The sequence below is a fragment of the Phyllostomus discolor genome, chromosome 14 (assembly GCF_004126475.2).
Source record: "Phyllostomus discolor isolate MPI-MPIP mPhyDis1 chromosome 14, mPhyDis1.pri.v3, whole genome shotgun sequence".
NCBI lineage: Eukaryota > Metazoa > Chordata > Mammalia > Chiroptera > Phyllostomidae > Phyllostomus > Phyllostomus discolor.
Window position 1 is genome coordinate 10,047,935 of NC_040916.2, and position 24,410 is coordinate 10,072,344.

Here is a 24,410-nt window from a genome sequence, read left to right on the forward strand (position 1 = left end):
ACAAAATATCTTTGCACATGGATATTCACCTTAACATTGTTTTAATAAAGAAAATTTAGAGCCTTATAAATATCCAACAATAGAGGAAGTATTATTTAAATGCTTTCTCAGTGATGTTTATGGGGAATTTTAATGATGGGAAAAGTTTTGCAATGAAGATTACATAATTGTATGATTTCAAATCGCATATGTCAAAATATCAATTATGTCACATGTGCACAGGCGAAAACTGAAAGTAAACACGCCAAAAAGTTATGAATACAGTAGCGTCCCTCTGAGTCTTGGAGTCTTTGGGGTGATTCTTTGTCTTCATTCTACCTTCATGAATTCTCCATAGTAGAAATGCATTTGTTTAAAAATGAGAGAAAAAATAAACACTCTTTTAGATGATGACATTTCACATTTTAAAAATCTCAACGGGGGTGACTTTTCCCCCATGGGGCTCTACACTGCTTTAAATGCTGCAAGTTTCCACCTAATGAGCCACAAAGTTTGAAAGTAGACGCCAAAGCTGCCTCCCCACTCCGCTCCTCCCGTCCACGTCTGTTCAGTCCGTTTTTCCAGGACACTGCCCGCAGTCCAGCCCACACTGCTCTCCCTGGCTCCCGGGCCCTCAGTCTGAACTCAGTCTTTTCTTTCATTCATCTGTTTCTTGGTGACTATCACGTTCCCTTCAAAGTCACAGAACAAACATTTGCTGAGCACGTCCTCCAGGCCAGGCTCTGCACTAGACTCTTGAGGTCCCTGGCAGGAAAATCAGTGCTTCCCATGTCTTGGGCATGGCCTGGGGCTGGGCACACTGAGGGAAGAGCCAGTCAGGGGGCACCACTGACCAAGTCTTACACTCAGGCTCCTCCCACTGCCCCACCCCCCAGACATCGCACCATCTCAGCTGCCTCTTCTCCTGAACTCATCTTGTCACCAAGGGGGACCCCTACCAGGCCCCAACCTCCAGTCTCCAATGCTCCGTTCCATCTCCACACTCTACCTGACTCATCTTTCTAAAGTGAAAATCTACTTACCCCTGCTCAAAACCCCTCAATGCCCCTCACCACCACCCTCATTCCCCATCACTGCTGTTCCTAAGACAAATTCTAAATTCTTTAACATGGCTGTGTACCAGCCCTTACTAACCCAGCAGCCTCGTGGGGCACCTCTCATTTCCTCACATTTTTATGTAATTATCCTCCATGAGTTTTGCTGGAGCACTCTCTAGGTGTCAGGCACAATGCTGGGTGCAGGGTATTGGCTATGAAAAAAAGACACAACCTAGGCCTGGAATTCAGTCTTCACTGTAGTTGCTCTCTGTCCTGGCTACTCAGAGTGCGAAGTGTGGACAACAGCACTGCCATCATCTGGGAGCAGAATCTCTGCCCCTTCCCCAGACCTGCTGAATGGAAATAGTTCAATTCACTGGTGATGTCCCAGGCATGTCCGAGTCTGAGAAGCCCTGCTCTGTATCTCTGGAAACTTCAGTGCTCACTCTCCCCTGCTGCCTCTCCACAAGCACTCCAATGGCCTGGGGTACTCTCCGAGCTTCTCTCTGCCTCACTCCACCTATCCGTCAGTGCCTGCGTGGACTTCCTGTCTGCTAGGAAGACTTCCTCCCCTGACCCCCTAAGGCAGGGATAAGTAACTACCTTATGTGGTGTCACCATCAAAACACCACCACTCTGTCCTGCAGATGCTGCCCCCGGCCCTGCAAATGCTCTGAGAGTAGAAGCTGCATCTGTCTTTCCAAAACCACATCCCTGGCAGCAAGCCTAGTGTCGGACATATTGGTCAATAAAAAGCTGTTGAAAAACAGCATAGAATTTGGTGCAACTGGAATATAATTCCCAGGCTTAACAAATAATTTTAAGTTTCTAAATTTCTAAATTCCTCAGGAGATGGTAGGATTTTGGGGAGTTGGGGGCATGAGCAGGTTCCTGGGAAGAAACTAGCCCTGCCTGCATCAACCTCATCCTTCACATGTTATGTGTAGACCTAGTCTCTACGGAGCCCCTGCTGGCCCAGCCCAGCAGACATCTGTGTGTGAATGAGAAAGAGAAGCTCCCCCACTCAGCCCAGATGCAGTTCTAGGCCAGGGGGCATGGAGGGCTCAGCAAGCAAACCACAAGTTGGCTTCCAGTTGCCCCGCTATGTGTGGTATCGCCTGCACCACCACATGTGTTGGCCCCGCCTTGTGCCCACAGTCACACTGCCCCCATCTAAGCAGAATGGCTGTGCAACAAGCACTGGAAACCAGCTCCCGGCTCTGCATGACCTCAGGTGAGGAATTCAAGTAGGGAACTTCTTATACAATGGAGCTAAGTAACATCCGCCATGCCTCCTTCACGGGGCTTAGAGAATGAACGTTTTAAAATAGAGCGAAGTCATGTCTTCCACAGACTTTATTCTCTAAAGCCAAAGGGTAAGGTAAAAAGTGCACTTGACCAAAATCACTGCTGAAAATGCTTTAACGCCACGTGTGAAGTAGAGCCCGTGCCCAGGCTGACATGCAGCGGTTAGCCCGCCTCCATGAATACCCAAGAAGAGGCTGGTTCTCTATAGAACACAGTGGAACTAACTGGCCTACATGCGGAGGCAACGTCTACCTGAAGTACAGAGCTTCATTCACCAGAAGCACCTTCACTGCAATGAGATGCAATATGAGACCTTCACCCCTGGAGGAGGAGGGAATTTCCTTTTCCCATCTCACGCTCACTTGGGAGCGCATGCTCACTGAAGGGAAAGGCAAGTAAAATCACTAACTCAATTTAATTTTGTTTCCTTCTCTTTTCCTTTTGTGGCAAATGCATATAGCTGAATTTGAGCAAAACAAATGCATAGTCTAATGAAGCTTGAAACTTCTGAGGCAAAATATAAATGTAAAAGTTATTTTGGCGATACACCTGCCCAGTTTGTATTCTACGTTGTGGGGGGAAACCACACTTCAGTACACAAAGCTGTCAGTGTGGAAAACTTACTCTATCACCTGGATATACATACGGGGAAGGCTACTGCCAGCACTCTCCTGGTCAGAGCTGTCGCTTGGCATTGTGTTCCCTGTAGTGAAAGGACCGGCAGAGAACATTGCATAGTCTTTCACCTCATGGCTCTTATGCTGAGCAGTGAAGTGGGTGGCAAGACCCACTGGCTGAGGGAGTGAGATGGAGCAAAGCAACATCTCTGACACAAAAGCTACAGGACCAACCCTCTCAAATTGGCGGAGGCCCAGAGCTGATCTGTCAGGTCAGCATCTGCATGGGCCACCAAGCCAACAGCCCTTTCAGTTGCCTACTCCAACATGCCGACGGAAAAAGAGTCCCCACTCCCTCCAGATAAAAGCAGGCTGTGCCCTCTGCTCTCCAGAGCAACACGTGTCACTTTGAACGCCGCCAAAATAAACATATCCTCACGCACCGTCTGGGCCACTCTGGGAATGTTCTATTGCACCTAGGGCCTACCATTCAATCCTACATATAAAGAATAGGATTCTTTACAAACAGAATAGCATTTTTAAAAACAAAGCACTCTTCAAGACCTCTGCAGCCCGCTCTGGCCATATGGCCCACTTTCCCTCCTTCCAATACAGCTAATCTCCATTCTCCTGAGAGACAAGCAAGCTTTAACCTTGTGCATGGTAATGGACCTAAAGCTCCTTTAACGTACTTTGGGGAAGTAATCATCCAAAATAAATACAAATTAACAATGCACTGTGAGTATTAATACTGTCTATAATGGAAAACTGAGGTCATCGGGAGAGCAAAATTTTATTCAAAAACTCGTAATTGGGCACCTACTGGCATTGCCTGCTGTGCTAAGTGCTGCGGAAGACAGATACGAAGATGAATGGCGCACAGTTTCTGTCCCATCTCTTCTCCTCCCCCAGAAGGGGTAAAGTCTACAAGTGCTTTAAGCCAGCAGTTCACCATAAGTAAACCAACAGGAAAAACACTAACTCTTGGCAGGGAAAAAAGGTCAAGAAGTTTTGATTAGATAGTGACAAGTTCAAATGCTCCCAGGAAGAACCATCTAACTCATCAATCCATACCATTTTCTCCAACATATACAACAGCTTCAAGTAGCAATGTTTAGCTAACGGGAGAGAAGAAAACCCAAGGCAGAGACAGGAAGAGGAGGTATTTTACTACGCCAAGCACATTGAGACATGGTTCAGAATAGTCTGGATACTCACTGTTCTTCTTGTACATCAAAATTTCGAAGGAATTCATCTCATAGTTCTCAAATGTTTGCCGCACCTTTTCAATTGTGTCTTTATCAGTCAGCTCCCCATACATAAAACTGCAAATGAACCGAAGAGCTCAAGTTAGATTAGCAAATATTTATTATTCTATCTGCATCTGTTCTACACCTAGCACTGTGCTATGTAGAACAAACACACACACATACACACAGGTATAATGAAAACATTCAATCAAAGAGGCTTTACTAATTCTGCTATGATCAAGATTCCATCAAAGCCCCCCAAAATACAGTCTAACAAGAGAGACCACTGGAAAAGGACAGGGCAGAAAACAGGACAGCCAACACACAAGGAACTACCGCACACAAAACAGTCACAGAGCACGGCCTGCATGGTCGGAGAAGGCTTCCTAAAGGTCAAAAGAAGTGAGTGCTAAAGAGCAATGGAAATTAGCACGAAAAGAACACTCCAGGCAGAAGATGAGCATGTTAGAAGGCACAGAGGTGAGAGTGAGGTTCATTCTGGAACTGACTACAGTTCAGTTCAGTGTGACCGGGATACAGACAATGAGGGGAGTTTGCCACTGAATGCAGAGAGGTGAGCACAGGCCAGATCGTGAGGCGAGCATGGCCTTGCATGCCACGCGAGTCATCTGCACTTCATCCTGAAGGGACTCTTAGCAAAGATGCAGAGCAAATTTGGTCCACAGATTTTTTTTCTTCTAATTCCCAATAAAATAAAAAATTACGAAAGTTCACCAACCAAACAAGAACAGGGATGAAATTTGTTGCTTCAAACATTAAGACAGAGCTGAAGAACCAGGAGATTTGGCTCTTTTTCTTACCCTCTGCCCTGCCCCACAAAAAAATGAGAGAGAGCATTGGGTTAAAAAAAAAACTGAGGTAAGGAAATCCTACAAATTCTTACTCCCTGCTGCTCATGATTAGAGAAAAGGAGACTAAGGGGGTAAAGCATGGGAAAAAGTCAGAGAAAACTGGTGAGCACAAGTTCCTGCCTGCTGGTGCTGGTTCTCAGCAGAGGCAGAAAATCCTCCAGGCTATCCATGTCCCTTGGCCCCACTGAGCTTGGTCTGAAACCCAGGGTGTGTCCCTCTAGGAATAGGATACACCAAGTAGGCAGAGCAACATGGCGCAGGGCATTAACAAAATGTGAGAGGACAAAACCCACCTCCCAACAACCTGGACAGCAACACTCAGCCCTCAGGTCTTCGGTAAAGCAGAAGCAGTGACAGGGGCTCCTCAACAATATGCTCCCCGTCTTCTAAAACTGTGCATACCAAATGCAGTCTAACTTGATTGTGATGACATCACAGAATTACAGAATTCCCTAGCTAAAAAGGACCTCAGAGGTTATGGAGTGTAATTCCTCAACCACCAGGTCAAGCGCCACACTTAGCTTGATACTGGAGCAGCCTTGAGCATACTGCAGGTTTCCTTCCAATTTCCAGCCCCCTGTAAGAAAAGTGTCCTGGCTGTGGACTTTATGAATTCTGTGTCACTTCCATTTATTACATCCCTTCCCAGCCCACTGAGAGCTGTTATTATCTGTGGCTCTTCTGTACCTATCTCTTGTATATTCCGCCTTCGGGCTGTGTTCTTCGTCTGTAAACCAGGAAAAGAAATGACCAAGCTTGTGGAATTATCTTTAAAATGAAGAATAGATGAAGACTAAATTAGCCCTGCTAAGAACAAGAGGTTTTCTCCAAGAAGGCAGAAACTTAAGATCTATGACCATTTCATTCAGCCGGTTGTTCACAGGCCTTTTAACTTCCACTTTCTCTGAGTTAACGTGCTAGGTACATGACCTCCATGTAACTGATGGGAAGCTGTAAATGCCGGCAATTTCCTTCACAAAGTAAAACAAATGCCTGTAAAATGGAGTCTTTGTATGAAAGAAGTGCCATAACGACATCCAGCTTCCATTCCCTCCTGTGTTGTTTAAAGCTGCAGTGTAAGATTCCTTTGCCTGAACACTAGATTTCCGATGCCTGCAATGCAAGAATTAAGCGAAAGAGGCTCCTGAACCATAAGGAATACAGCTAGCACATGTATGTTTATTTCTAGAGAAGGGACAGCTTCAGAGAATTAAGCAAGCTTCTTAGAATTGTATGTAAAAAAAAAAAACTTGGCTAAATGAGCACACATATCGGCTTTTCTTAAAGTATCTGACTCTAGCCCGTAAGAAGCAGGAATGGTAAGGGGCCCTGGCCACGTGGCTCAGTTGGCCGGAGTGTGCTTCTGTGCACCAAAGGTTGCCAGTCAATCCCCAGCTGGGGCACATGCAAGATGTTCCTCTCCCATAGGTCCCTGCATGAGTATAAAAAGGAAAGAAAAGATGGATAAGGAAAGGCCGCTTTAGTCCCACTATAAAGTGAAGCTAACTCTCCCGGTCTGTTCTGACTGCATATGTGCATATACAGATATAGGTCTAGACACAGACCCTTAGGAGGATAAAAGCATAACCAGAGTGTAAGAGGATTCTATTGTATTACTTAAGAGTCATCATTTCTAAACCTTTGAGCATGGGGCGGTGGGGGTGGGGGGGAGGTAGAGAGGGTCTTCAACTTTCTATTTCCCAGTCCTCAAAAGCTAAAATTAAAGAAAATGGTAATATTTTCTAAACATTTCCTATTTTTCACCAAACTTGGTTGACTTAAAAACAAAGACGATGCCTGAGTCAGACAGGTTTTCCACCCTTCATAGATGAATTTACCTCTTGACTCGGAAGAACTGGGAAAATGATTCTGCTTCATGAGACACACTGAAGACAAGGGACTCAGAAGGAAGAGGGGAGTGCGAGGGGCCAAGGGCTGTGCCTAGTGAGCCAAGGCCTTGCCAGGGCGCTGCAGGGAAAGGCCAGGGAGGGGGCAGACCACGTGCTCCACTCAACACCTCGAAGATGCTTTAAAACAGCCGCTCTAGCACCACTGCCCAAGGGTGCTGCTTGGTTAGCAACCCTGTCAAATACACAAGCTATGCTGTTAGCACCCTTTGCCTCTGCCTTTGCATTAGGGATCAGAGACAGGTGTAACAAGAATTGGAAGGCAACAAAATATCAGTTCTCTTCTCTTTTTTTTTTCTGATGAAAAGCTCTATGAACAAAACCTTCATCTCCAACACTGTAGTTATTCTCTCAAATGCCCATACATCCTAAAAATTAATCATCTAAAATCTTATTTAAGTCTATTTAAACTTCTTTCACATTCAATTTTATCTAACTTCATAAACTTCCGAGTTCACATTTTATAGATAAAATGATTTTTCTGAGTTTTTCTAGGTTTTCCCATCTCACCAACTGGGAGCTCAGCCGTGTGGGGACCATGTTTTAAGCCTTTGATTTCCCCAGCACACACAGTGTGTGAACCGGAGATGGTCTTACCACAGATATTCCTGAAAGAACACTGAGTGGGAGAAAGGCAATTCTCACGCTGAGAAAGTCATTTTCTTTTTCCGTAAGATACCATGATACATTGTCCAACAGAACAGCCCCCATCGTAGATACCTGCAGGTACTGCTTTTCTGCATCACTTCTGCCCTGTGATAGCCAGACAGCTTGCAAAATCCGTCATTGCTGTACACGATAGGCCAGTCCACTATCTGGGCATTCCCCAACACGAAATTAGTATCTGTTGAAAAACAAAAGAAGGAGGAGGAGGAGGAGAAAAGGGCACATGAAGCAAGATATTAGTTGAGACTCAATGAGGACATAAATAATGTCAACCAAGCCAGGTAATTTTGTTTCCCTCCATAATAGTCTCTTGAACAGGAAAATGACCCTTCAAGGAATACAAAACAATAGTAATTTAGAGTGAATAATTTGAATGCAAATGCTAATGTTGCCATACTCCAAAAAGAAATTAGCAAAGGAAACATGCTTAACCAACCAACCAACCAACCAACAAATCCTACAGAAATCCAGCGATTCCTATGAGACATTTTCTAGTCTGAATTTTTGTTCCCAATAAAAATATTCTGGTAATATAAAACAAGAAAGAACCCAAGATAATTTCTTCTGGTCTCCATCCAGCATCTCAGGCTTGTCAGTCTTTTGGCCTGAAGCTTGGTGACCCTGATTAACATGTGCCCATCCTAGGAGGAGAAGGACTTCTTAGAGAGACACAGGAAGGGGAATGCAGGATTGCCTCTTGGAACACACACACCACAGACAGCCCTCCTCTTAGTGAGAAAACCACTAGCCCCTCCTAATACTAGAGCTTTGGTGGAGATGCTTGCAGGACAACACCTTCCTGCTGATTTGGAGATTTTGTAGCCACAGTAGCTGCATTTCAGAGCTCTTTCACAGAGCACCAGCCCACCATTCACCCCTGCTGCAAGGATTAAGTAGGCCAGATATGTTTGGCTGCTTGGTGTATTGTCACCACTTCCCACGCTTTTGAAAATCAAGTCTCCCACCCTTATTGTCCTCAGGAAATCAACTGTCCCTCTTTTCTTTTCAAGACCTTGAATTAAGCAAATAATATCCAGAATGTAAATGTGGTCAGTATTTTAGCTTGGCTCTCTCTTCTGTACAGAAGAGTCACCCATTCCAAAAGAAGGAAGGAAGGAAGGAAGGAAGGAAGGAAGGAAGGAAGGAAGGAAGGAAGGGAGGGAGAGAGGGAGGGAGGGAGGGAGGAAGGAGTAGAAAGGAAGGAAGGAGTAGAAAGGAAGACGGAAGACAGGCACATACCCTTCTTTTCTTGTAAATGGTATTTTATATATGCATACTACTTAGAGTAAAATAACAACATACAAATATAATGTCCTCATTTAATTGGGTGGTTAATTTTGTTTTAGTATAATATTTACAATTTATTCACAATAGGTATTCATTCTTTCCTATCTAGTGAGGAGGAGGAAGAGGGAGAAGAAGGAGGAATAATTACAGTAATCTGTTCTTGGAAATGCCTATTTGAAAGAAACATAAAATACAACTTTCATGAAGTTCATCTGAAAACCTGCCAATTTCATAAACATGCTTTTAATGAAAATCTATAACCAGTCCTTCCCCCATCTCTCCCATATACTCTTGTACACAGACAGACCTCGGAGATATTGCAGGTTTGGTTCCAGACCACTACAATAAAGTGAGTGTCACAATAAAGTGAATATCACAATAAAGCAAGTCACATTTCTTTGGTTTCCCAGTGTATATAAAAGTTATGTTTATACTACATTTTTTTAATGTTATTTTTTAATTTTTTTAAGATTTTAATTATTTACTTTTACAGAGGGAGCAGGGAGAAAGAGAAAGAGAGAGAAACATCCGTGTGCGGTTGCTGGGAGCTGTGGCCTGCAACCCAGGCATGTGCCCTGACTGGGAATCGAACCTGCAACACTTTGATTCACAGCCCGCGCTCAATCCACTGAGCTACACCAACCAGGGCTTGTTTATACTAAATTATACTCTATTAAGTATGCCATAGCGTATGTCTAAAAAAACAACACACACATCTTAATTAAAAGATACTTTATTTCTTACAAACACTACCATCATCTGAGACTTCAACAAGTCATAATCTTTTTGCCTGGTGGAGAGTCTTATCTCAATGTTGATGGCTGCTGACTCAACCCAGTGGTGGTTGCTATAGATTGGGTGACTATGGCAATTTCTTAAAATAAGGCAACAATGCAGTAGTTTACTGCATTGATTGACTCTTCATCAATAATTTTTTATAATACCTGATGCTGATTGATAACATTTTGCTTACAGAAGAACTTTCAAACTTGGAGTCGATCCTCTCAGACACTCCCACTGCTTTATCAAGTATAATTATGAAATATTCTACACTCTTTCTTGACATTTCAACAATCTTCACAGAATCTTCACCAGCAGATTCAAGCAACCACTTTCTTTGTTCATCCATAAGAAGCAAATTTTCATCTGTTCAAATTTCATCATGAGATTTCCATAATTCAGTCACATCTTCAGGCTCAATTCTATTTCTAGTTCTCCTGCTATTTCCATCACATCTGCAGTGACATCAACTTCTTCAAACTCTTGTTAATGTTGCTATTTTGACCCCTTCACAAGAATCACAAATGTTCTCAAGGGCATCTGGAATGGTGAGTTCTTTCCAGAAAGCTGTCAATTTACTTTGCCCATAGAAATCACTATCTATGGCAGGTACAGGCTATTGTATTTTCTTATACTTCCTGTGTTCACTGGAGTAGCACTTTTAATATCCTTCAGGAACTTTTCCTTTGCATTCACAACTTGGTTATCTGTTTGGTGCAAGAGGCCTAGCTTTCTGCCTCTTTTGGCTTTCAACATGCCTTCCTCACTAAGCTTAATCATTTGCAATTTTTGATTTAAGGCAAGAGACATATAACTCTTCCTTTCACTTGAACACTTAGAAGTCATTGTAGGGTTATTAATTGAGCTAGCTTCAATATTATTATGTCTCGAGGAATTGGGAGGCCTGAGGAAGGAGAGAGACAGGGAATGGCTGGATGTGGAGCAATCAGGACACACGCAATATTTATTGATTAATTTCACTATGCTACATGGGTGCTTTCCATAGCACCCTAAAACAATTACAACAGTAACATCAAAGATCCAAACATAACAATAATGAAAAATGTTACATGTTGAAAGAATTGTCAAATTGAGATGCAGAGACACAACATGAGCAAATGCTGTTGAAAATAGCACCATAGATGTGCTTAATACAAGGTTGCCACAAACCTTCACTTTGCATAAGAAAAAAAGCAGTATCTGCAAAGCCCAATAAAGTGAAGTGCAATAAAATGAGGTATGCCTGTACCTTTTGAGTGCCCACTAGGTCTCAAGCAAATTGCAAGACCCTGGTCATATCTACCTTGGTATGACATGGTCTGTGCACTCCAAGAACTTTTCAGAACAAATAGACATGTGCACAACTAACTAAAGAAATAGGTGAGAAAATGATTAATTCTATTTGAGGGAAGTAAAGGACTGTGATTCAGAGGGACACACTTCAACTTGCTCTAGGCCAGAAGGCTGAGTAAGACTCATTTAAACATGTTTGAATGTCTAATGTGTAACCAGTACAGATGATGCAAAATGATATTTATAAAAATGAAAATATGGTGCCTCCCTTTGGTAAATGTAAGAGGTTGTAGAGGAAGAGAACGTCATATACAGAGGGTTCAGCATAAGTAAAGGTCTGGCAGCAAGGGGTGATAGCAGACTGATGCAGACAGACAAAGGGCAGGCAGCCAGAACGGGGATGAGCCCGAAGGATCTTCCTGGGAAGGCTCTTCAGGCTCAACATCTTTGACCCCTAACGTGGGTGTTCTCTCCCTGAATAAATTCACATGTCTTGAACTGAGCAACTAAGCCTTGAGAGAAGGACAAACTTCACTAACTTACCGCTAAGTGGATATGAAGCTTAGTCAGTTTAACTATTTTTCTGGGCTCCTGAGACCGTAACCAATTTCCCTCGGAAGACCTAGAGTAGGAGGGAAAAGCCGAATGAACTTCCCTATGGCTGATGCCCCACTAAGATTATGTGCTAAGCGGGAATTATAGCCAGTTACACTGATAATGGTTTGACTACATGTGTTCATCTTCTTTTCTACCCTGTGCCTCACTAAAATAAAAGCCAATAAATTTAAAAGGTAAAAATCCACAAAAAAAGAATAGAGTAAAAATATCAAAATAAAAAAATGACTATAGAAGCAGACAAATATAGGAAACAAAGAAGAATTTTTTTTTAAATCCCTAGTTTTCTAAATATTCAGACAAATTCAAGATATTAGACAAAAACAGGATGCTATGGTGTGTGTGGGGTGGGCGTGGGAGGGGCATTTGAGAACAAACAAGAGCTCCTAAAAACTAAAAGTGAGCAAAAATTTAAAATTCAACATAAATGTTAGAAGATAAAATGAAATTTCACAAAGTGTGGTAAAGAAAGAGAAGGAGACAAGAAGCATAAAAACCAAATAAGACATAGAAGATCAATCCTGGAGAAACAGTATGCATCCTAATAAAAACAACAGAAAGAAGAATACAAGAAAAGGACAGAAGACATTTAAAAAATTTTAAACCATCCAATAGAAGGGTAAAATAATGATATTTTCAGGTATGCAAAGATCTGGGTAATTTATTGTCCATATATCTTTTCCTAGGGAGTTACTTAATAATGTATAACAGCAAAAATGTGAGAAAAAAAGCAAGAAAGAACATGGGAACTAGGGAAAAATGGCTCCAAATGTAGAAAGCGGGGAGAAAGGTAGTAGAAAGCGGGGAGAAAGGTAGTAGAAAGCTTTCAATAAATACATAATGGTCCAGAGAACAGAACTTTCAGAAGACAGAGATCTAGGGATAAAAAAACATAAAAACTCAATAAAGCTGTATAATTTGGGGGGCAGGGAAGGAAATTAGAAGCATCAAAAAAAAGCTGTGCAAGAAAGGAAACCAAAATATACTATATCACATCATTGTCATAATAATGTAAACATCTTATTAATTTCCAGTTTGTAAAACAAACACAGAGTCAAACATGGAATCTTTAATTACAAGTATCTGAATATAACCTCATCAATTCTGACACTGTAAAAATACAAATGATAAGCTTAGAGAAATAAAAGAGAACAATCATGAGATGGTGTCTAGAACTGCTTTAATAAAAAAAGGTATTAAAATTTTACTTAAAATTGCAAAAATAACCAATAAGGGAGCAATATAATCTTAGAAAGTAGAAAGTAAATAAAGTGAGCTAAAACTCAGCTAAATTAACAGAAGCCACTAGATACTTAAAATTAATAAAACTAGAAATAGAGGTAAACATGCTTTGCCTCCACACAAAACTATAGCAAAAAACACAACTAGACTAAAACCATAGTCTGATAACCCAGAATTATCAGAAAATCAAGCTGTGTGGACATCCAACAACCGAGGATTTAAAGAATCCACATCATCCAGATGGGTAGGAGGGTTGGAGACATGAAGAGGAGAGGAGAAGGCAGAGAGGTGGAGAGGCACAGAGAGGTGCAGAGATGAGAATGAGTGGTCCCCATCCACGTATGGTGGATAAAGAGCAGGAGGGATACCTCAGGGAAGAAGGGTCCCACCCCAGTCCAGACAACCCAGCCCAGAGTTCCAGCACCAGGAAGAAAAGTTCCCATCACTTCTGGTGGTGAAAAAGCAGAGGGCATTGGGGCAGCAGAAGAAACTGTGGGATTCTCAAGAGATTCCTCTTAAAGGGCCAAAGAACAGACTTAAGATTCACACAGACCCACCCCCTCTGGGATTCGCAGTGAGGGCAACAGCTGGAAGGGCACTAGTGGCATACGGGGGGAAAAGTGAAGTTTGGGTGCTGGGAGATAGCTTCCTCCTGGGCAAAATTCCAGAGGCCAGGCAGCAGCATGGTCCCCCCTGTGAGCCCTCCCCCACACAGAGAAACAGTGGTGACGCAGGTTGCCCTTTCCTGGCAATTACCTAAGGCTCCACCCCATACAAACTTAACAGGTATGCCTTTCTACAATAGGCCACACTGCTGGGACAGGGAGTCAAAGCAGCTCTGCCTAATACACAGAGACAAACACAAGGAGGCTGCCAAAGTGAAGAGACAAAGAAATATAGCCCAAATGAAAGAACAGAACAAAACTTCAGAAAAAGAACTAAATGAAATGGAGGTAAGCAATCTACCAGATGCACAGTTCAAAACAATGGTCATTAGGATCCTCCAGGAATTCACTGGGTACTTCAAAAGCATTTAAAAAAAAAACCCAGGCAGAAATGAAGACTGAATTAAGTAAAATAATGAAAAATCTACAGAGAATCACAGTGGAGGGGATGAAGCTGAGAATCAAATCAACAATTTGGAACACAAAGAAGGAAAAGAATTCAATCAGAACTGCAGGAAGAAAAAAGAATTTTAAAAAATGGGGATTGTCTTAGGAACCTCTGGGACATCTTTAAATATACCAACATCCAAATCATAGGGGTGCCAGGAGGAGAAGAGGAAGAGGAAGAAACTGAAAACTTATTTGAAAAAATAATGAAAAAAAATTTCCTTAATTTGGTGAAGAAATAGACACACAAGTCTAGGAAGCACAGAGAGTTCCAAACAAGATGGACCCAAAGAGGACCACACCAGGACATATCATAATTAAAATGCCAAAGGTTAAAGATAAAGAGATAATCTTAAAAGCAGCAAGAGAAAAGCAGATAGTTACCTACAAAGGAGTTCCCATAAGACTCTCAGCTGATTTCTCAAAAGAAACTTTTCAGACTAGAAGGGACTGGCAAGTATTCAGAGTGATGAAAAGCAAGGACCTACAACCTTGATTACTCGGAGCAAAGCTATCATTTAGAATTGAAGGGCAGATAAAGTGCTTCCCAGATAAGGTAAAACTAAAAGAGTTCATCACCAAGCCATTATTATACAAAATGCTAAAGGGAATTATATGAGAAAAATAAGATCAAAGCAATGAACATTAATATGGCAATAAATCCACAACTATCAGTAACTGAATCCAATAACAAACTAAACAAAAAAGCAGAACAGGAACAGAATCACAGATATGGAGATCATTTGGAGAGTTATCAGTTGGAAGTGGGAAGGAGGAAAATAGGGGGAAAGGTGCAGGGATTAAGAAGCACAAAATGGTAAGTACAAAATAGGGGAATATTAACAACAGTTTAAGTAATGAAGTAGCCAAAGAATTTATATGCATGACCCACGGACATGAACTAAGGGGGAGGATTGCTCAAGGGAATGGGGGCACACTGGGTAGAAGGGAACAAAGGGGAAAAATTTGGAACAGCTGTAATAGCATAATCAATAAAATATATGTAAAAGAAAAAACTAGAAGTAGTTGTGAAGCACATTATTTAGAAACATGGAAGAAACTATGAAAAGAAGCAGCTAAAATTAGAACATGTGGCTTTTGGTGAGCAGGATGAGCAAAGAGACAAGGTATAGGATGGTTGTTTTTCTTTATAAGCTCTTCAGTTTGATTTTTTAACCATGAGCATATATTACTTTGATAAAAATAAGTATATTCTTAATTTTTAATGAATTTAATCAGAAAAGATTAAGTTATTGATTAAATGTTTCATTTACTAAAAAATGAGAACAGGAGATATTTCAAGCTCCAGATATCACTGCAATTTCTCATAAAAGTATTCTGGGCATTCTTTAAAGGTATTCATCATTCCGCAAGCACTCCTACTGTCCCTGGGGTGCGTATTCACCTACAACCTTGTGGGGGAAAACCAGGTAAGTCCACTAGCATCTTCTTTGACTTTAGAAAGAAAACAGAAAAATAGGGAGCGCCATAAGAATAGAATCATCAGCCTATTGACCATCTACTCAGAGGATCTGCCATCATAGTTTTAAAATTCCAAAATAGTTTTCTCTACCATTAACCCAAGCAAAAAACGAAAGCTTGCAGGGAGCAAGATCCCCACAGTGTGACAGAAGGTTAGGCATTCCCTCCTTATCCAAGGACCTGAGTGAATGGAGGAAGGAATTCTAGTCCCAGTCAGAAAGCCATCTGCCTCCCCTGCCCGAGCACACACATGTGAACCCCACTCTGCTTGGCTAGGAAAGGAGCATATTTTGGATTACCTTCCATTTATAAACTACAAACAATTGACCTGAAAATTACCTTCCAGAGCACAATCTGTTACAAGTTTGGATCTACCCATGCAAATACCATAGCATCACATTTATCAGCAGGAGCTAAGGGAAATGTACAAGCTATGTTCCACATACTAATGAGAGTGTGAAGCATTTATTGATATTTATTCTGTGTCAGGCTCTGTATTAAGTACTTTATTATATATTAAGATTTCAACCTTTACCACGATCTTTATGAGATGGTATTACTTTACGGAATGAAGTGCCATGGATTTCATTTTACTCATGAAGAAAATGAGCTTCTGAGGACATAGTCAATTATAGTAGACTAGAGTTGGGATTGAATGTGGGTCTATCTGGCTTCAAAATCCATGCTTTTAATCATTCTATTACATAGTCTCCTTCTTATTCCATTTCAAATACTAAAATCAGACCATTCCTATGAAAATCTGTATAACAGCTAACATTTTTGTGCCTTCCTATAAAAACATGAAGTACACTAAGACCTTTAATTGATGAATCAACATCACCATCATTGTCATCATATATTATGATTGTACCTTGTGATACACAATGAGGCCATCAGGAAATATGGACATGGGTAGAAGTAATGGTCCCATCTCTGAATACTTGGGCTCTCCTGTCAGTCTGTGCAATGTTTTGTCTCCTCCCTTACTTACAAACTGTTTCCTCTTCTTAAAATTTGGTGCACTGGTGTACTTGTAGAACAGTCCTGCTTCCACACAGTGACAGGAGAGGAGGAGAAGAGGGGAGGATTTGTGCCTCGATCCCCATTTGAGGCTCAGGGTTGAGAGAGAACACCACACTGGTGATTCAGAGGTGCTGCACAGCAAACCTGCCTGTGTTAGCTCTACTGAGCCTCCCTCGGCTTCCATGGGGTCTGCAAAGAAACCAGAAGTTCCCAACTGCCCTGCTGCTACTGCTGCTTTTGCTGCTGCTGAAGTTACATGAACAGATACCACAGTGGAGGAAGGTGACCAAAGGCTGTGTTTTATCAAACTACCCAAGCCAAAGGCCAGCTTGGGGGTTCAGGCAAATATTAGAGGTGAGCTGCAGGGTCAGTGAGAGCCTATATTATCCAGTTACAGGCAGGGATGGGGGTGGGGTGGGGGGAGGAGGGGGATAGAGAGAGAGAGAGAGAGAGAGACAGAGAGTAGGGTTGGGACAGCACACCAAGTTCTTTTCCACCCAAAGAATGGCACATAGGTTCACCAGCTGCAAACTTGACCCCACAAATCTGTTGGTCACCCAGTGACCAGCACACCAGGGCTATTGCTAGAGATCCAGGAAATGAGAGGGGAAGAAATAAAGTCTTGCATCTGGGGATCTGAGGCCACATAAACTGTGCAGGGGCTTGCCTCTCCCTGACATGCCACCTTCAAGAGAAAGGATGGGATGGGTAGAATTGGCATGTGAACCCAAGAGAGACCCAAAAAGACTACTTAAACCTGGAAGAGCTCTAGATACCACTACCTGGAAAGTTCAGAGGAGCCTACAAGGGAGAGAAGATCCACTAAATAAAATAAAGAAGTGAACCTAGGTGGGTCTCAGTCAATTTGCTGTCATGCCTCCAGAGGTGTGTCTGCCAAAAGAATAGAAAGTGGGGTTCTCCTTTTAAAAAGTGCCTAGATGCTGGCACAAGGTCTCCATGACAGCAACGTTGCTTAGTCAAGCTTCCTTACCTCCTCCAGGTGGTTGGCCATATTCCTGCTGGTTAAGGATGCCAAATAAAAGGGCTCCAGGGAAGTGAAACTGGCTTTCTAGCCAAATGGAGCCACATGCTTCCACTTCCAAACAAACGGTAAATTATTACTGTTTCCAAACTCAGTAAATGAAAATGTACTTTGAGGCCAAGCAAAACTTAATTAAGAAAGGCAACCACTGCATGAACGAAACATCAAAAAACGTAGTCTCCCAAATCTGCATTAACATTGGCCTAATCCGGATACAAGATATTGGAGAGTTTACACCGAGGCGTGTTAGGACATCGGCCGTTCTCCACTGATGAAGAGATCACCGTCTTCATTGCATTGTGATCGTCATGGAGACCACATGTATTAACAGTCACTGGGTCATTAGCCCGGTGATAGACAGGCACTAGTGTGGACCCATTTTTATAGATATTGAAAGAAGATATTTTATAGATGAAGAAAATTTTCTTAGATCATGTAATTAATAGAGCTGGGACCGTCTAAGATTTAGTCAGGGTTTTCCGGAGAAACACAACTGATAAGAGGTATACATGTAAAGAGGTTTACTATAAGGAATTGGCTCAAGTGATTACGAATGGTGACAAGTCCCAAAAACTGCAGTCAGCAATCTGGAGGCCCAGGAGGGCCAGTGTTTGACTCAAAGTAGAATTTGAGAACTGCTTGTAAGCCAAGGGAGCTGATGATTCAACGTCCTGTCCAACGGTGGGCAGGCTCAAGAGGCCAGCAAGAGGCACTATTTCAGATCAAACCCAAAGGCAGGAAAAAAATCAATGTCTCAGCTGAAAAGCAGTCAGGCAGGAGAAATTCGCTCTTATTCCGGGAAAAACAGTCTTTTGTTCTATTCAGCACTTTGACTAGCTGATTGGATGAGGCCCACCCACGTAACGAAGGGTACTCTACTCAGTTTAAATTTAAATGTTAAACTCATCCAAAAAAAGCACTCACAGAAATACCCAGAGTAATGTCTGACCAAATATCTGGGCATCCCATACCCAGTCAAGTTGACACATAAAATTAACCATCACAAACAACAAAGCCAATACTTCTAACTGTATGACCTTCTGCAGTAAAGTTTAACAGAATCAGTAGAACCACAAGTCACAAATTCTGCAGCTCCCTCAAAGCCATGGATAGCACTCCAGAACTTTGGGTCTGACAGAGTACCTCTTTAAAGCTCTATTTCAATAAAGAGTTTTAATGAGGTTAGCACTCGCCCTTCCACACCTGGAGTGTCCACTTAGAGAAAGCAGGGTCCACCCACACCCCAGGAAGAAGTGCTGTAATGAGTACTTCTGACCCCTTTCATCATCCCCCTGGCTTATACCTCCCTTTGCAAACTGACTGGCTACCAGTAGGTATCCCAAGAGCAAGAGAAATCCACTCTGTGTCTTGGCTTCTCAGATGTGCCTGTGCCCCAGCACAGCGGGGGAAGAGAGGGCTTGAGCTTACTTGCCTCCTTGTGATACTCATCACCCAGTTGTGACAGGCCCGCCAGCCCCGTGCTCTGTCAGCTCCAGCCCAGGTCAGCAGCTCCTGATCCAAAAGCCAAAGTGTAGGTTTAAGGCGGGAGACAAATGGCAATGCTGTGTTTTCCAATCCACCTTAACAGTTATAAAGCCCATACTGTAGTTAAATCCTCACTGGACTCTTTCAGACCGTCTTCAACTGAGTAAAAACCTGGGGAAATAGGAGTAAAATAGGCTCCAACACATTAACAAAGATCAAAGCTCCAAGATCCCAGAGTACTGTGATGTCATCCACTTTCCTGCCCCCTGGCACTGCCAAGTCACCCAGGCGAGAATCTGCCCAAAGTACCCACAGAGGATGAGTCAAGACGACTCCTTTAGAGTTCTGCCGGTGCTCTGCAAGTCCTCTTTACTTTCTCTCTCCTTTGTAAAAGGTAAAGCATATATATTTTATATATATATATATATATATATATATGCATATATATATGCAAGTATTTATATGTGTATGTGTATGTGTATGTATATATATATCTATATTAGAAGAGGCCAGCCCCTTTATGTCTCAGTCCTCAGCTCTAGTCAAAGATCACTCTAAACAGTTGAGTGTTTATAAACACTAGGAGACCCCCCACCCAAATAAAAACCTGTGCCTCCTTGCATTCATGCCCTTGTTTAGTCCTCTCCCCTTGAATCTTGGTGGGGGGGGGGGTGGTCTGTGATTTGCTTCAGCAATAAAAGGCCATGGAATGGATGCCACGTCAGTCCCGGGCCTAGACATTCAGGTCTGGCAGCTTCTGCTTCTGGGCTTCCGGGAGCCCTGAGCTGCCACGTGAGAAGCCCAGCCCTGCCACAGGAAAGGCCAGGTGGACACTCTACAAGCAGAGGCTGCCTAGTAAGAAAAAGGCCCTGAGATCACATGACGCAGCTCTGAGGAACCCAGTCAAAATAAAACCAATGGAAAAATGAGGAGTAAAAGACATCCTGTTAATTCACCCTTCTTCCTCCCTTCCCCCAGAAAGCCTTCCCCTGTGGTTCCCAGGGCACCATCTGGAAGAACAATGGGGACAAGTCCAGTTCCAGTGGCAGTGTTGGCCCTGATGAGCTGTGGTTCCTTCAGCTCCGTGGATCTAACTGGAAGCAAGTTAGAAGACCTCCATGCTTCTGGCTGCAATAAAAGCCAACTCTCTAAGGAACTAGATTCCTAACAACGAACCAGATGCATCTCTGCAACCTGCAGCCCACTCACCCATGAAGCATAATCAATCAGTCATTACTCTGAAATATCACTTCTTTAATGCTGGACTCTGGAGAGCCTGGGTCACTTTAAAAATAGCAGAACTAAAAAACACAAATCAGTAGTTACAAAATAGTGACAGGAAAGAAAATAAAGCATAGGAAATATAGTCAGCAATATTACAATAGCTACATATGGTGCCAGGTGGGTACTGGAAATATTGAGGAGAATACTATGTAAAGTATATGATTATCTAACCACTAAGTTGTACACCCAAAACCAATGCAAAAATAAAACTGAAATTAATTAATTAATTGATTAGTTAATTCATTAAAGCAGAAACACCTTCTACACTTAACTAAGTGGGAAGTGACACATATCAGGTGAACCATGTTGTACTGGGCTTTTGCTCAGTAGAATAGTTTAGGTTTAGAGACATGATGTGATGTGCAACATAAAATAAAAATGTACTGTAATGTCAAGGGATTCTGCAGTAGAGATAAATTATACATGGGTGTGTCCATTTATATACACAGGCGATACCTAACTGTGTCTTTAGAACCAGTGAAACCCAGGCAGGAAACAGGCAGGCTCTTGACACATACGTGGCTTTTTCGGGCAGAATGTGTAACTTCCAATCAGCCAGTGGCCTATTGTGAGGCAGCAAGCCTGCCACCAAATTCATATTTTCTGAAGTGATCGAGCCCCTCCCACATGGTTCAGTAAGGTGTGTGGGTTCAACCCGGCTGCCCTAGCCATGATTTATTCATTGGCCCCCCTCTGAGAGTTCTCCTGGTCTCTGATGCAAATGAGCCAGATTCTACTGCCTCCCTCTCACACCTTTTTAACCCCGAGCGTCTGTAGCTACAGGAGTGCACACAACTAAATGTAAGGTTTCCCAAATTCAACCTTCCTCGGCCCACACTCAGCTTTCCTCCTCGCTCAGCTTTCCTCCTCATAGAGTAAAACAAACACCTTTCTACAAGTTGGAATGGCTCCCCTCCCCACCACGTAAAGTTTCTTCAGCTGATGGGGCATGAGCCGAGCTATACTGCAGAAGTCAGATATGTCAAAATCATTCCACACCTACCATTTGCCCGGAAAACATAACGCAGAGATATTCTAAAAAGAAATTATTAGAAAATCATTTTTCATCATAATTACCACAACTAACAAAAGGAGGAACAAACTAAAGCAATGACTTAGAAAGGTGAGTCAGTTTGGGCAATTACACAGATAAAAGCTACAATCAGCAAGTAGTTCACACGAATTTATTTTTCCCTGCCAACACTTGCTATTTAGAAGGCTACTGTAAAAATCTCCCAATAAAAAAAAATCTCACAATAAGCTTCTAATGACTTCAGATATTTTACTTAGAAGGCAACATGTCTTCATGACACTTTACAATGTTACAGATTACTAAGGATATCAGTGCTTTACAAAAATAAGTTGGAGTTAAAATATTTTTCCCTTATTTTAAAACAAGAGAAAATTAATGATTGCAATAAATGATGAGAACAAGAGGTTTCTCTGAGCACTAAACAAAGACCAGAAGAAAATGGCAGTGTAAGCAGACACGGCTCACCTCTTCACAAAACCACATCAAAATTACAGCTGAAATATAGAACAACCATCACTCAGAACCATCAGAAATCGAGCTGAGTAGAAGTCTGATAACCATGGAAATAAAGAAACCACATCCATCCAGACTGGTAGGAGGAGTGGAGATGCAGAATGGACTGGTCTCTCACCCATGTGTGGTGGATAAAAATTCAGGAGGGATAACTCAGGAGTGATGAATCCCATCCCCACACCAGGACCCCCAGTACAGGGTTCCAGTGCCAGGAAGGTAAATCCCCACAGTTTCTGGCTGCAAAACCAGAGGGACTGAGTCAGTGGAAGAAACTTCTGGAGCCCCAAACAGTTCCTCTTAAACAACGCACACAGAAACTCACCTTCTCAGATTCAATCCCTCTGAGCTCCAGCACGGGGGTAGCAGCTTGAAAGGCAGCAGTGACATACAGGCAAGAACTGAAATGTCTGGCATCCAAGCGAGTAAATGCCACTGTCCCTTTTCTAAACCCTCCCCCCACAAGGCTGGCAAGCTAGTACCATATCTGAGACTCAGTCAACCTGGCTAACACTGACCCTCCTAGGAGATCCCCAGAGACTGCCCCACCCAGCTACTGGGCCCACCCAAGCGGCTTTTCCATATGAATGGCTGGTCTTGGCGCAAGTCTTGCATCTTCCTAAATTCTCTCAAATAAGCAGGAGCTGGCCTCTGTAAGCCCCAGGCCAGGCACTAGCAGAAACCAGCCTAGATTCACAGCTTGGTTTCTCCTGGGCATCTCTAAGCCCAGCGGAAGCAGCAGCTATCTCACATGGCTTTATAGCTCAGCCAAGGTGGTCCCAGGCAAAACATAGGTGCAGACTGACCTTGGCCTGCACCACCCAGGAAATTCCAGGGCCAGAGCACCCAGTGGATAGCTTTAGACCACATCAGAGCACCACCACCCTGCCCCTGCAGAGCTGATCCTCCATGAAGAGTAGAGGTTGGTGGTCAGTGGTCAAAGCCAATCCTTGCAGCTGACTGGCCTGGGTAAATCCCTCTCATTGACCTGCCAACAGCAACCAAGGCTCAACTATAAGAGGAGGGTGTACTCAGCACACACAGAGGGCCCACCCTGACAGGGGAGGTTGTGCCACTTGACCCTGCAGGGCAGCTACTACATTAAGTCACACCGCCAGGACATGGAGTCAAAGCAGCTCTACCTAATACATAGAAACAAACACAGGGAGGCTGCAGAATGAGGAGACAAAGAAATATGGCCCACATGAGAGAACAGATCAAAACTCCAGAAAAAACTAGACAAAATGGAGATATGCAATCTATCTGGTGTAGAGTTCAAAACACTGTTTCTAAAGATGCTCAAGGAACTTAGTGAGGACCTCAACAGCATAAAAAAAGATCCAGTCAGAAACGAAGGATACACTAATTGAAATAAAGAACAATTTACAGGAAAACACCAATAGAGTAGATGAAGCCAAGAATCAAATCAATGATTTGGAGCATAGGAAAGCAAAAAACAACCGATCAGAACAAGAAGAAGAAAAAAGTGAGTATAGTATAAGCAGCCTCTGGGACAACTTCAAGAGATCCAACATTCATACCATAGGGGTGCCAGAAAGAGAAGAGAAAGAGCAAGAAATTGGAAATCTGTTTGAAATAATAATGAAAGAAAACTTCCTTAATTTGGTGAAGTTTCCTAGACATGCAAGTCCAAGAAGCATAGAGTCCCAAACAAGATGGGTGCAAAGAGGCCCACTCCAAGACACATCATAATTAAAATGTCAAAAGTTAAAGGTAAAGAGAGAATCTTAAAAGCAGCAAGAGAGAAGAAGTTAGTTATCTACAGGGGAGTTCCCATAAGATGGTCAGCTGATTTCTCAAAAGAAACTTTGCAGGCTGGAAGGGATTGGCAAGAAATATTCAAAGTCATGAAAAGCAGGAACTTACAGTCAACATCACTCTACCCAGCAGAGATACCATTTAGAACCAAAGGGCAGATAAAGAACTTCCCAGACAGAGAAAACTAAAGGAGTTCATCATCACCAAACCATTATTATATGAAATATTAAAGGGACTTATTTTTTAAAAAGAAGATCAAAATGTTGAACAATAGAATGTCAATAAGTGCATATCTATCAACAACTGAATCTAAAAAAAAAAACTAGGAAAACAAGAAGAGCAGAGACTGAATCAAGGATAGAGTGCATTTTGAGGGTTGCCAGATGTGAGGGATGTGTGGGGGAATGGGTGAAGAGGTAAGGGGATTAAGAAATACAAATTGGTAGTTACAGAATAACCATAGGGATGTTAAGTCAAGTATAGGAAACAGAGTAATGGAAGAACTTATACTCATGACCCATTAACATGAACAATGGTGGGAAGATTGACTGAGGGAGTGGGGGATGCTGGGTAAAGGGGTGGAAGAGGGAAAAATCAGGAAAACTCTAAGAGCACAACCAATAAAATATAATTTAAGAAAAAGACCAGGAAATAATAGTTTGATTTGCCTGAACCCAAATAAAATCTATACCAAAAAGAAATTTTTTAAAAAATCAAAAAAGAGATATCAAGATTTGGTAATATTGGGGAGAAAGGGGAGGATAGGGTGCAAAATAAGAAGCATAG

The 24,410-nt window shown here is 42.4% G+C and overlaps 1 protein-coding gene across 2 annotated transcripts in view; it reads right to left on the reverse strand.

Moving 5' to 3' along the window:
• KCNH1 (potassium voltage-gated channel subfamily H member 1) overlaps positions 1-24,410 on the reverse strand; it is a 322,441-nt gene that overhangs the window by 284,701 nt on the left and 13,330 nt on the right. For both annotated transcript variants that reach the window (XM_028530771.2, XM_028530770.2), the window contains exons 2-3: positions 7,712-7,835; positions 4,181-4,287 (exon numbers count right to left, since the gene is read on the reverse strand). In XM_028530771.2, the coding sequence (XP_028386572.1) occupies positions 4,181-4,287; positions 7,712-7,835 (231 nt within the window). The remainder of the gene's footprint in view (positions 1-4,180; positions 4,288-7,711; positions 7,836-24,410) is intronic.